Genomic DNA, 14218 nt, shown 5'->3' with positions numbered 1-14218 from the left:
AGCACTAACTAGCTATAAGCCGGTACGGTGTTGCTGAACCAAATGCCAGGTGACAAGTTAAGCACTCTAGGAGAAGTATCTCCATGGTTGGTACGAGAAAAAAAAAAAAAAAAAAAGTAAAAGTATCATGTATGTACAAACTGATCATTCATCAAACAAATCCCGCAAACTCAGCATCCTTTGCCATGGAACTGTACATGCTGATCAATGGAAGTCTTACTGCATGAACTGATCAAGAGACCCAAAGTAAAGATTTTCTTTCGATAACGAAGTGCGTTACCCACGCAGAGAGCACTCACGCCAATCGCCGCTGCCACATGGCACCCCTGGGCCCCGGGCTCCAAGCGGAGCAGATTCTTACTGCAGCCTCAAGCCAGGTAAGCTCCCTGCATTTTTCCACTCTACAAAATATGAAATGCCCCAACCAAACCACATGGAACTGAGATTAAAGCTACATTATTGAGTATGTGTATGTTCACTCTGCCTTTCTGCAGACGGCTACAGATTAAAGCAGAAAGCTTGCACCCAAGTATCGCCAGCTCAAAGGGACTGCCAGCAATTTCCATACTTAGTGCAACGTTAACTCCTATACTTTATCAAAATGACTTACTGTTCTTCAGATGCACAACGTGCTTATTTGGGTTTTACAAAAACAGACAAACGAGAACACTGTGCAGAAAACTAGCTTCAGGTTTGTACATTTCTCCGTATTTTATAATTTTTTTAAAGTCTGCCCCATTAAAAACTCACCAAACTTAGAAACAGTTTGTGCCCCGGTTCAAAGTCAATTGCCTCAATATATGACTCTTCTTAAATTTATTTTAGGGTTAGCAGTGGGGCAAAGAGATTAAGGTTCTTCTTGTTACATACACTTTTAATTGTCATTCAGTCTACATCTTCAGAAGAGGTTATTCGCTGTACTTTGGGGATGCTGTTCGTCTTTGCATTAGCCACTACCCTGGTTTAAGGAACTGAATGTTTCTTCTTCAAAGAGGACAGAAGCCAGACAACGTGTTTCTAAACCGCATCAACTTAAAGTTTCAAGTTTTAATGGTGTAAAAATCTGCATTCAGTTACAGTTAAGAGAAACTTGCTACACAGCAAACTGCATCCAAATCTATCAGTTATTGGTGGGACCTTTAAATTAACCGTTAACGAGTTACTGAAAGCATCCAGACCTGGAAACATCAGATCACCCAGCCAGTGAGCCAGCAGCTCCCTCCTCCCATTTTTCATGAGGCTTTAACAAATGCAACTGATGTGACCTTAGCACTGGAGCCAACGACTCCCACTGGTTAACTCCAATCCCTGACAGGGCTAGGGAGATCCTGTGTTAAGCCCAATGCAATATGCATTAGTGTCGTGGAGCAGGAAGATCCCCGTGTCTACTTGTTAAAGTTCACACAAACCATACAGATATAGACAAGGTAAAACACAGACTCAAAAGGATCCATTATGCTTGAAGAAAATTCCAAATAAAATGACATCTTCTGCACAGCCCAGCCTCAGACACAGCCACACCTTTATCTAGTATAATAAACTCTGTAGTAAACTGTTTTTGACCTCCATAGAGAGTAGGAATTGTCAAATTTAAGAAGATAAACTCCTCTCCCTGGGTACTGGTGGCTGCCAGCATACACTTCTTCATGACAGTCTCGTCTGTACACAGGCACTATTTCATCTAGCTGAGGCTTGTTGGCATTCTTTTTGGCTTTTTCTTCACTGCTAGTATTTTCTGCAAGGAAGAAAAACAAGTGTCAGTTAATATGGGTGGAGGCTTTACAAGAAAACGTCATACTGATCTGCAGCGGACAAGGCAGTCTTTGTCAATTCAGAAGTCAGATGGGTTGAAGAGGTTCATACCAAGGCTGTGGCTAAAGCATTCAAAAGCAGGAGAGGCAGTAAGCGTGCTCACTTTATCACGAATTTTACAGTTTGATATTAAAACTCACCGCAGCCATCTCGCCAGCACAGCTGGGACAGTTTGTAGAGATGCCAAGCTCCAGCTTTCATTAAGACGTTACCCCACACCGACTGCTGCTGAGCTACTTGCTACTACCAATTACTTTGCAGTAAAAGCCCGAAGGCCGTGGCTTCCCATGTCAGAGCAGTTCCCTCTAAGCAAGTCACACGCTCGTTTCAAAACATTTTTTTTTTCAGTGGTACATTGGGCTCCCCTCTAGGTAAAGGCTGTGACCTGTGTCCTGACCACTAGAAGGAACTGCTCTTTAAAGTTGTTTTGCTGAACTCTCAGTCACACAGAATCACAGAAGCTTCCTCCCTCAAAAAGTTCACAAACAGCAGGGCGGGATTTTAATTCAGGTTTCCAGTGTGCAGATCCTCTATGTTCTACTATGGCATGGGTTTCAATCCAGCTTACTGAGTAGCTGAATCGGCCAAGAGGGCACAGTAAGGAGCAAGTAAAACGCAGGCAAAATATTCTGCCACCCTCAATTGCTTTAATCTATCTGTGACCAAATGAGATTACTGAAGTTACGTTCAGAGTTGCGCTTCCTACTCAAAATTGAAGATGAGATTCCAGCTAGATGGAAGTTTGGGCAACTAGGAGATTACACAAGAAAATCAGCTGGGTTTTTCCTCCATGGCAAGCTCTGTCGGACTGGCAGTTCATTTAAATAAGCATGCTTACCTTCTTCTTCATCCTCATCATCACTGGATTCGCTGACATGTACACTGACTGCAGTATTAGGGGAGTCTGTCCATTCAAAATACACCCCAAAACCAATGTCATAATTGTCTGTAGCAAACTCCCAAAAGAGGTAAGACCCCTCTTCATGAGTTGGTACTCTAACTGTAACCACTTCTCCTCGGCCCACTGTGATCACAGAGTCTGCATCCTGCCGGATTTTTTCCTTGAAGTCTTTTATCTGGGGTCGTGTCCACATCGATGGGGCAGCTATCACTGGAAGAGAATCTGGAGAGGGGAGGAAATACTCCAATTAAGCTTTATTTCAGTTGTTTCTGCTGCTTAACTAAGTCTGCCTTAGGGGCACTTAAGGACCACAAGCAGAGCTGCTTCCAAGTGATTTTTATTTATCTTTTAAAAACTGAGAAAACATCTTTCCACAGTTCAAACTTGCATTATACGCAATTCAAGTTTAGATATAGCACTGCACATTCAAACCCCATCAGTTTACTCACTCGCCACATTTAAACCAACAGTGCTTATGCAGAAAAGGCTCAAAATACAGACAAACTGCTACATGTGGCAGGGTTACAATGCCCAAACCCCTGCCACTGAATGGATATTCAATGTGACAGAACCGGAGGCTGTGAACCGGTCCAAAAATTGTCAGGTACTGACTAAAATAACAGAACACCTCATTATGCTGACAGGGATCAGTCTAGTACTGGTTCTACTGGGATCCAAGCAAGTCCTTTGAGGACTACTGATAGCAGATGAGGTAACACTCAGAAACATGAGTGATGAGAGAGCTGCTGGGAGGCTTCTTGTCCTGCTCCTCTTCCACAGCTTCCCAGAAGCTGTCTGAAGAAGGTGGGAAATGTGAGGGGACACACACAGGACAGGACTAAGCCACAGGTAGGCCAGCATTTAGAGACAGTAAGAAGAATTTGTCTTTATTTTAATCTGCAAGGCTAAATGCTCAGTTTTGACCTGACTTCAAACAAGATTGAACACATTTATGCACAGAACAGCTTTCTACTAGAACTTTAATACTCCTTTCCTTCAAGTCATGAGTGAAAGGAGATTCTGGATTCACCTGCTTTGCCTCAAATGCTTTTGCTTCTTCTTTTTTCAAAGCTGAATTTTGCCTGTGCAATACTGTTCTCCCTTGAGAGAAACCAGACCCAAACCAGCCCAGGCATGAAAATCAGCTCTTGCACAGCCCAGTGAAGCCTAGGGAAGAGCCGCAGTAACCACACTTAAGATATCCAAATCCTAAGAAAGGCTTTTGCTATTTATTTTTTAATTAAGGAACTGAGTCAGTCCTACCTTTTGGTCCATTCTCCAGTGCTTCTTCCAAACCCTCCTGATCCAGCTCTTTTTCAGGGCTGTCTGCATGTGCACTGGCCTGCCCATTAATAGATGGGGTGTCCCCTGGGGCAGGGGCGTTCACCTTCGATGCAGTAGTCAGAGGTGTCCCTGTCGCTGCCACAACCGCCTCCTGTTGTTTTTGTAAGGCTGCCTAAAACGACAGAAGTTAAGTCAAGTAAAACTAAAACCTCCCAAGATGTCTCCCTCTTCCAGAGAAAGTATAAAGACACTTTAAAGGCAAAAAAAATTTCCCCCACACCTCACAAAGAGGCTTGACACAAGAAACAAGAAGCAGCACACATTAACCAGTGAGAATCACGTGTACTTAGCATTAGGGAAAGCTACATTCATTTTGTTCTAGGCTGGGGGATAAAACCTGAACAAAAAGATTCAACTCTCAAGTTAATTAGGGAACACACAATAAACTCTTGCACTTAACTAACCTCAGAAGATCTGCATTTCAGTTAACTCCTGTATCATTTCTTCCAAAATTGAAAGCGATGACTGGTTTTTACCAGTGAGCTGAAAAGCTTCTAGTCTGAGCTCACCAGGTGTGAAAAGAGCTGCAAGTATTTAAGGTCTGTTAAGTACTTGCCAATTTGTGACTTAACTTGCTCAACAAGGTTTTCTACCAAATCCACCATGCCTGACAGAGGCAGTTACTTAATATGAAAGCAGGAAACCACAAGGACTGTGAGTGGTCTGGGAGAGGAGTTACTGAAGTTCCAAGGTGCTGCTTTCAGAACATGACTTATGTACATTGAAACCCTTTAGATAAAATTTACTATGCTGTTCCTGTGCAGAGGATTAAATACACCTAAAATGAGATTATACAAGGTAACAATCATCCTTTTGGATTTAAACAGGATGCATTACTCCTTGAGCTTCATGGTTTATTCCCCTGCCCATACTTATCAGTACTGAGAGATTGTACACTTTTTTTTTTTGTCAGGACAGGGAAAAGGTGCAATTGGCAGTACTGTTCCTTAAAGAATAACCTAATAAGCACATGATTTTGATGACTGAATGGAATATATGTATCCTGAAGGAGTACAAAGATGATACAGTCAAACATTAGTATTTAAATTTGGACAATTGTACAGATGCTGTCTAGATTCACCTTCTACTGCACTGAGACCATGTGAAGTGGCAAGAACTTTTCTAGAAAACTATTGCATACAGTCTCTCCAGAAGTAATTGCATCACAAGCTGATCTGGAAGCAAACATGACAGAAGAGCACTTTTTAACTGCAATTATAGATCCCAATGCAGCTTAATTCCAGGCATCCAAAGGGCAAGTATTCCTCAGAAGTGTTACAGAGACTACCCGAGTCCTCAGGAAAGTCCAAAGTAGAATTTTAGCTCTGTTATATGTTTCTTTTTCATCCTTTCCTCTACAAGAGTTGTCCAAGTAGAGATTTGAAAGATAAGCTTCACTGTCTGGCAGCCTTATTACTTTGTAAGCCACTGCAAAGGAAAGGCTATTTTGCTCGGGTCTTGGTCTGGAGGGCTTTAGTCTTCTGTATGCACAAAGCACACAGCCATGATTAAAAGGAGCAGTGCTGATAGCACTGAAGAAAACTGGCAGCAACAACTCTGACATCTCAGTCTCAGGGGAGCAGTATCAGTTACAAAAGGCATCGAGGCCAAGACTGATAAAGCTATAGCTTTTGCTTACTGTGATGACACCAAAGCCCTGGTACCAAGGTGTCATTAAGCTTCAAGAGTACCTGTAAGAGGGCAGGAAGCCTCTGACTTTCCTGTATCACTTCAACTTCATCGAGTCATGGTTTGGGAGACACAGAAGGGACTTTTCAAGATCATTTAGTCCAACTACCCCGCCGCTGGCAGGGACATCTCCCACTAGACCAGGCTGCTCAAAGCCCCATCCAACCCGGTCTTGATCACTTCCAGTGATGGGGGCATCCGCAACTTCTCTGGACAACCCGACCCAGTATCCAACCACCTCCAGACGTTTCTTCCTTATGTCTGATCTAACCCTACACTCTCTCAGGTTAAACCCATCGCCCCTTGTCCTGTCACTACAGGCTCTGCTGAAAAGGTCTTTCCCCATCTTTCTTGTAAACCCCCTTTTTAGTACTGAGAGGCCACAATATGGTCCCCACAGAATCTTCTCTTCTCCAGACTGAGCAACTCCAACTCTCTCAGCCTTTCTTCATAGGAGAGGTTGCTCCAGACCTCTTATTTTTGTGGCCCTTCTCAGGACCCACTCCAACAGGTCTTTCTTTCTTGTACTGGGCACCCCAGAGGTGGATATGAGGCTCCAGGTCAGTTCTCATCAGAGCTGAGTAGAGGGGGGAGAATCACCTCCCTCCCTCAACCCTTTTGGCTACACTTGGATGCAGTTGGTCAGGATGCAGTTGGCTTTCAGGGCAGCAAAAGCTCATTGCCAGTTCATACCCAGTTCTTCACCCACCAGTATCTTCAAGTCCATCTCTGGAGGGTTGCTCTCAATCCCTTCACCCCCCTGGCCTGTACAGATACTGGGGACTGTCTCAAACCAGGCAAAGGACCTTGCACTTGGCCTTGTTTAGCTTCAGGAGGTTCACATGGCTTCCTTCACTGGACACGTCTCTGCTGAGGGCATCAGCCTTGTCAAAACACAAATGACTTACCAGGAAATTAGTTACTGAATTTAAGTCTTTAGCTCAAGACCAACAGACCTCAGATTGCTGGTTATAGGTCTTTTAAGATTCGGGTCCTGTCCAGAGAGTTCAGATGCACTAGAGTCTGGCTTACATCTGTTTAAGAGTTACAGATGGGCATCCCTGAACTTTAGAATAGCTTGGGACATGAATGCAGCACGTTTGTCAGAGGCACGAGATTCTGCTGAACAGAGAAGCAGCCTTTCAAGCCCAGGACAAAATCCTTGAGAACTGATGTACTACAGCCACCAGAAATATGCAAGTCTGTTCTCTCACCCAAACCACAAGGAGTCTATTGCAGGCAAGCAACTTGGACAGTGATGCTGGACAACAGAGTCAAAAGGAGAAGTCTGTAGGGCTCAGGCTGACCGGGAGGAGCAACCTCAAACCCAGCAGCGACGTGACAGCACCGGACGCACGTTCAGCTGGAAACACACGTCTGACCAAAGCCTGCTGCCCTGCACAGATCCGCAGGTGCGAGACTACGTGACAAGTCACTTGAATGGGTCTGTTTGTGCTTGGAGGCACTGGTGTGCACCCCCATTAAATTACGTGCACAACAGATGCTGCAGAGTGCTTCACATTTTGTCCCCAAGAATAATATTGAACCAAGTAGTAAAGGCTGCTTAGAATTTTTCTTTGCTAACAGCTGCTTCAGAAAACTACTCAAAAAGCTTGAATAAAGGGGCTTTGGTGTTTCAAAGGGAAGCAGCATTAGTCACGAGAACACTATCTCTCCTTGTAGCAATTATCTTTTCAAGGAGATAACATCCCCTAGAGACAGCCTGGGACACCAAAAAAAAAGAAAATCAAAACAAAATAAAATCTAAGTTCCTCAGCTGACCGATCATACCTGTTGCTGTGCAAGCTGGACTTGATACAACTGCTGCATGTATTGTTGGTAATGCTGTTCCTGGAGCTGCCGAATTAGGATCTGCTGCTGTTCGTAGTTGCCTGGGTATTGCTGGGCCGCGTACTGCTGGAACTGAATGGCAGTCTGGGAGTTCAGCGCTGCCATTATCTGTTGCCTAGATTGGTGGGGGGGAGAGTATGAAGATTACAAGCAGCCAAGAGTAGCGGGGAAAATCCCTGTACTTAAGTGACTTAAGTGGCCTCCAAGACAGTTAATTCCTGCAAAAGCCAATTAAAACAAATATAGGTGACAGAATGGAGCCCAGAGGTAATGCAAACGTGAATTTCGCCTGAAAAATATGTTGAGAATACAGAGAAGGGTGCAACAATTTCTACTCAATGTTCAAAGATCATCATATGTTAAAAAAACAAAACAAGAGCTCTTACATAATTCTCAATCTGTAGTCTGATAAAGACGTAGTGCTAGAAAAATGCATTACAATTTCAAGGGAAAAAACCCACATTTGGTTTCTCCAGAAAAGATGCAGAAAACATCGTTCTAGCAGCCTTTCTCTAATTATTGATAAGAACAAACCTGCTGTGGTACAGCACAGCAATGCTTTTTAGTAAATCAAAGAAGAACACACATTACTATCTTAATTTCCCAGGACAGCAGGCAAACAAATATGAAAAGCATGACTGACTGTGGCCTATCTCAGGAATGAAAAAAATGCTGCTAAATAGGGCATCTGCTCCTCCAGTAAACCAACTGCTGAAACTTCAGCAGGGACACATGGGTTACTTATGCACAGGCTCAGTTTTTCCTCCTCTCTCCAAAGCACTAAGAGAAGCTAAATAGTAAAATCACTAGCTAGACACAGGGTTTGTCTCACATGTTAGGACCATCAGTGACGAGATAACTGATGCTTTAGAGGAAGAAAAGTGTCACACAAATGAAGGATTAACTCTTTCCTTCCCACTCTTCATCCTTCTCCAAAATTCTCTCTAAAAGCTCCAGTATTAGACTGGTTTACTGTCCTAACAGGCAAGATTTACTGCTCTTGAGCAAATCACGGCCAGTTTAGATACACCTGACATACATATATATGTATTTACATTCTTTTTCTATCTGAACTATCATCTCTGTAACCTGCTACAGCCACTCAATATACAAACGCTATTCATGTCAAAAAAACCCTCTTCGTTTCAAGGCATACCACACTTGTAATTTAGCACTGTGCAACAATTTTCTTTCTGTATTTGCTGGTCATTTATGTCTGTATTTTTCACTCCTCTGGCTCTCACCACATTAAACAAACAATAAAACTTCTGAATTATTTGCTCCCTTCTCAAAATCACTACATAGCAAGCACAGGATCTCCTCCCAAGACACTCCCTGCAAAGACATTTTTATTATGGAAATGGTTGCTCACTGACACGGAACAGCTTTGATGACTTACTATTCTCTTAAATATTACATGGGCAAAGCTAGATCCATGTTTTCAGCACCTGATTGTGGTGGAAATAGTGTAATATAACTTTAACTGTATATTCTAAGTAAAAAAAAAACCAAACTCCAGGCTACAAACAGAGGCTAAGTACACTAGCACATGAATTTTGTGTTCCTTTTAGAAAGGTGGTACGATGCGGAGATTGTCAGTGTACAAATGAGATCTGCAGACACTTCACACTTCCTGGAAACGGAGCCCTTTTAAGGAAGTAGTGTTAGACTACGAAGCTTAAAAGATTTCAGCCATGCATTCAAAGCATCCCACTGAACTGCAGTTATCCTTTCTAAAAGGCTTCACATTCCATGGAAGGATACAAACTTCCAAGCTACAGTTCAAACTACACTTCCAGCTGGACACTTCAGCTCTGCTTAGCTGACTGCAGCATTATTAAAGAAGCAGAGCCACAAGTTTCCACGAGGTGCAGCTCTTGAACCCCAAAACCTCCAGAGCATCTCTTTTAAACAAAGCTTCTCTGGCACTTGCACCTGAGAAGGCTGCATACAATAACTTGCTGGGATTCTCTGCAATCTGTGTCTCCCCTTAACTAAGGATGCAAATGTCACTGTTACAAAACGAGTGCTGTGAACATCAGGTATTCAGTTCTAGCATCACTATTTAAAACAATTATATTGAATTGCCTCAAATGCAAGGCAGTTATTTTCTTTGAAGTGTTTGCTTCTGCTACTCACTTCTGTTGTTCCATCCGAAGTCGTTCCTCCTCTATTCGCCTCCTCTCTTCTTCTTCCCTTCTCAGTCTTTCCTCCTCTTCCCGCCTACGTTTTTCTTCTTCTTTTTGTAAACGCTCACGCTCCTCCTCTTCACGTCGCCTTCGCTCTTCCTCTTCTCTTCTGCAACATCCACTCAATAAGCTATTTCAGCATTCCTACAACCCTAGGATAAGTTATTTTCAACATGCTGTAACCTGCCTTTTGCCTGTCCAGTAAGGCTTTTTGTTTGATATCATCTCCTCCCACTTAAATTGGCCTGAAGAAGTGTTTTATTGGACATAAGAAGAAAATATATTACTGTTTAGTTTCACTGTGCTCTGCAGTATGATGAGTGTAAATTCTGTATTATAGTTTGACATCACAGAATGATGAAATTGTTTAGGCTGGAAAAAACCTTTAAAATCACCAAGCTCAACCATTAACCCAGCTATGCCAGGTTTGCCACTAAACCATGTTCCTAAACAACACATCTACACGTCTTTTAAAGACCTCCAGGAATGATGACTCAACCACTTCCTTGGGCAGCCTGTTCCAGTGCTTGACAACCCTTCCAGTCCTAATATCCAATCTAACCTCCTATGGTGCAACTTGAGCCCATTTCCTCTTGTCTCATCAGTTGTTATTGGCAGAAAAGACTCATCCCTACTTCGCTACAACCTCCTTTCAAGTAGTTGCAGAGAGTGATAAGGTCTCCCCTCAGCTGCCTCTTCTACAGGCTAAACAATCCCAGAAATATTCATTCTAACCTGTTACTATACTATCTGTAGCAGACTGCAGCAGAAAAAAATTGCCTGGAAACCTCAACCACATCTTCCAGGCATTAACACATATTGAATAATTACATGGATACTATAGTTTAATAATCACGAGACGTAAACAACAGTAGAAGATACACTTTGCCAAGTTGCTAATCCATACTAGAAGAAGAGTTTAAAGCACATGACAATTTCATATTCTGTGTACATTTAGTGCACAGATGTGTTGAGGCAGAAATTTTCTGAAGCACATACTTCTTAAAGCAGACGACAGCATCAGAAAAATTTTAGAACCTCGTTACATTCTAAGTGTCTTTACCTCAGAAACAATCGTTTGCTACCAGCGAAGCAAAATGGCTTGAAGAAATCAAATGGTAGCCCAGCCACCTGAACTGCAAGCATGTCTTTTCCCATGACAACTTCAACCTAAGCTAGCTGTGACACTGTCTACAGGTCAAGAATTATACATTCAATATAATCCCACACCAAAGGACTCAATCATTACCTTTTTTTCTCTTGTTCTTCTTTTTCTATCTTGTGGGAAGTGACATACGTTGAAAACAAGTGGCAGCATCTATTCAGGAGTTTAACAAATTCTGTCATAGCTTTTTGCTTTGACATGTTTCCAAGGGCAGCCCATTCCTTCCTGAGAGAGAAATCAGCTGAAATAACAGAAGACTCAACTCTTTTCAAGTCAGTTGTCAACTCTGAGAATACAGCAATGAGAAAAAAGTTGAGAGACCAGGATCCAAACTTTATCATATGCACTTTCAGAGAACCAATGAATTTTTTCCCCAAAGATAGCACAGTACTCTCTTCTGCATCAGAACAACTCTTTCAAACAGACGTAACTCAATGTTCACAGGAAATCCCATACATACCATTAACCCTACTTAGAATTCTGATCTATGCCCAAGTTTCCCAGCTACAAACCTGAAATATTTTTACCCTTCCTCCACTTCAGTTTGTGGAAAAAAGCACATACATTTTACCGGATGAACAAACATGGTAACAACCCAACCATTGATTATAGGGCTTTAGTCAGTTGAATGCAACAGCCTTTGCATATTTTTTTGCCCTGTCTGGGCAAAGGCAGTGCACTGGGTCCAGCTCCAAGAAGCCAGTGTTGTGTTGAACATTGCCTTCACACTGGAAATAGCAACAACGAACACCAGAAACGTAGCTGGAACTGCAAGCAACAGAAGAAATGCGCCTGAGACTGCCTAGATCTCAAAAAAATTTACTCAGAGGCTGAACGCATCAGATATCTCATTTCAGAAGTTATCATAGAATCATAGAATGGCCTAGGCTGGAAGGGACCTTAGGGATCATCTAGTCCAATCTCCCTGTTTTTGGGCAGGGACGCCACCTCTCGACTAGACCTGGCAACACATGGGGACCGAGCGGGAATTGAACCCACGACCTCGGTGTTGATCCTTGTTGCCAGCACCACGCTCAAACCACTGAGCTAACCAGTTATCTTTGGTATTAGTAAAAGCTACGGTGAATACTGCTACCACTGGCAAACAGCTTGACCTGCTGTAACCCTGGTGTGGAGTTTGGCTGAAAGATGGTCCCGCACAGCTAACCAAGTCTTAAACTGCTGTGACAAGGTGGACTGTCAGCACAGCGTTTTTTCCTAATGTGATTGGAAAAAAACCAAAAAATACTCCAAAATCTTCTGTTAGCTCCTTTACTGAACTGTGACTCAGATTTCTAAGATGTATTTGAAGGGGCCACTCTCCCTTTCCACTGCCATACACAAAGATGGAGGCAACTCACGTATTTGCAGTTTTATCGCAGAAATTGGATGATGTTCTCTTCAGGCAGGAAAAACAGAGTTAAGATCAAAAAGAGAACCAGTCCCTTTACCTTCTATCATTCCCCAGCACATCAAAGAATCCAACTTCAGGGGAAGTGTCAGGGTTGTAAGGTCCCAGCAGAACCTGCTTGTGCAGTGCCACAAGCTTGAGTTTTTCTTCATATGTTGGATGAAAGGCTTTGCCATCTTTTTCTGTAGAAAGAAAAAAACAAAAAAGAAAAAAAAATTTCACTGCTGTGATAACTGATTACAGAATCACAGAATTATTGAGGCTGGAAAAGATCTCAGAGATCATCAAGTCCAGCCTATGACCCAGCAACACCACATGGGCTAGAACGCATGCTACGGCAAAGAGCATTTTGTATAATTATCAACATTCCTTTTTTAGAGGAAATCATAAGAAAACTCACAAAAGGCTAGACAAATTCAAATAAAATATAAATTTGTCCAGAAGAAACAAATCTACTTCAGCTGATGAAACTTAATTGGGAAATGTTTTCCATTATTCCCTCTAGAGACAACCTTAGCTAGTAAGTTATCACATAAATATCTGTTCATTAGTTGAACATCATACTGTATGGAATATACCTCTGAAATATTTAAAAACCTTAACTTAAATTCAAATGTGTTTGTCAAGTCTATTGTAGCGTGGATAGGAAGGATTTTCCACAAAGAAAGATGTGATGTTAACTTCATAGATTGTTCTCCTTTCAAGCTCTTCACATAAGCAAAAGCAGAACAAGCAAAGTTTAAGGCAAGGAAAACTGCAGGCAAGAAAAATTAGAACTAAGGGAGAGTTTTCCTGGAGGGAATTCAATTGCTGCACTTGTGCCAAGGCAGCTGGAACAACCCCTCCCAATGAAAAGTCTTAGAGGTGACTCCATCAGCACCAACATGTACAGAGAGGCTCTGGCCATAAGACGCAGGCAACACAGGCCTGAACAGAATCAGAATTCCAAGGGCTCTGCTCCAGTATCTTCTGAAGCAGTCCTAGTTAGATCCTGCCATGCATTTACTGGTAAGAAGAGACTTGCATTGATTTAAAATGATATATGAATTAGTCAGCTAGGATTTACCTCAGTACATTTGAACTGTCAAAACAAATCAAAGAAGCAGGCACTGCTATATGCAATTACACCGCTCGTTAAGAAAAGACCTTTTTCTCAAAGGGGAAAACAAATAAATAAGCATCATCTCCTTCTGGAAAGGCTGAAATGAGGAAGCTATTACCAGAGGTAAACAACAGTTATTTCACATGACTCTACTACTAACTGCTCTCCACGCAGTCAGGAACTCCGGGCAGAGCTGCCGCCAGCTCTACTTTGGAGAAAGTTGTTTACAGCCTTTAAACTGAACAGTCCAATTCACACCCAAATTTTAGGGCTGACATTTGCATATTGCAAAATCGGTGAGCCAAGGCTTGTGAATGAGGTTATTAACCGGAAAAGAAGCAAATCCTGGAACAAAAGAGGAAGGGAAATAACTCTACTATGTGTTTGTTGAGAAACTCAGAGCAAGTACTTCTGAAAATTGGAAACAATCCCAGAGGGAAAACGTTTGCAGGTCACAGCAAGAAGCTCTATTTTTGACAGTTCAGTAAGTTACCTGACTTAGTTAAAACACAAGGAACCAATACCTGCATGCTATTTGTTTGGAAGCCAGAATCAAAAGAATGAGGAAGGCAAACATCTAATTACTTATAATCCATTCCTAGAGGTCCACTTCATTCCCCTAGAATCTCAAGCATTCTCTCTTCTCCCAGTGTCACATCACCTTACAGCAAATACAGCTTCTAGCTTCAAAAACCAGAAGCCTTTCTCCACAAAAATACTGATTTCCAAAAGTACTTGGTGGAGTGGAGAAGGG

At 42.3% G+C, this 14218-nt stretch overlaps 1 protein-coding gene across 1 annotated transcript; it reads right to left on the bottom strand.

Annotated features, from left to right (window-relative positions):
- Positions 1 to 1030: 1030 nt before the first annotated feature.
- Positions 1031 to 12544, bottom strand: ACBD3 (acyl-CoA binding domain containing 3; the record flags this gene model as incomplete). The annotated part of the gene is made up of 7 exons (XM_009876311.1): positions 1031 to 1735; positions 2651 to 2935; positions 3977 to 4169; positions 7538 to 7712; positions 9737 to 9895; positions 11036 to 11176; positions 12403 to 12544. Coding segments are annotated over 7 exons (1307 nt in total), but the record flags the coding sequence as incomplete, so codon positions are not given.
- Positions 12545 to 14218: the final 1674 nt, after the last annotated feature.

The sequence above is a fragment of the Apaloderma vittatum genome, unplaced genomic scaffold (assembly GCF_000703405.1).
Source record: "Apaloderma vittatum isolate BGI_N311 unplaced genomic scaffold, ASM70340v1 scaffold6219, whole genome shotgun sequence".
Classification (NCBI taxonomy): Eukaryota; Metazoa; Chordata; class Aves; order Trogoniformes; family Trogonidae; genus Apaloderma; species Apaloderma vittatum.
This window is presented reverse-complemented; position numbering and strand designations above follow the sequence as displayed.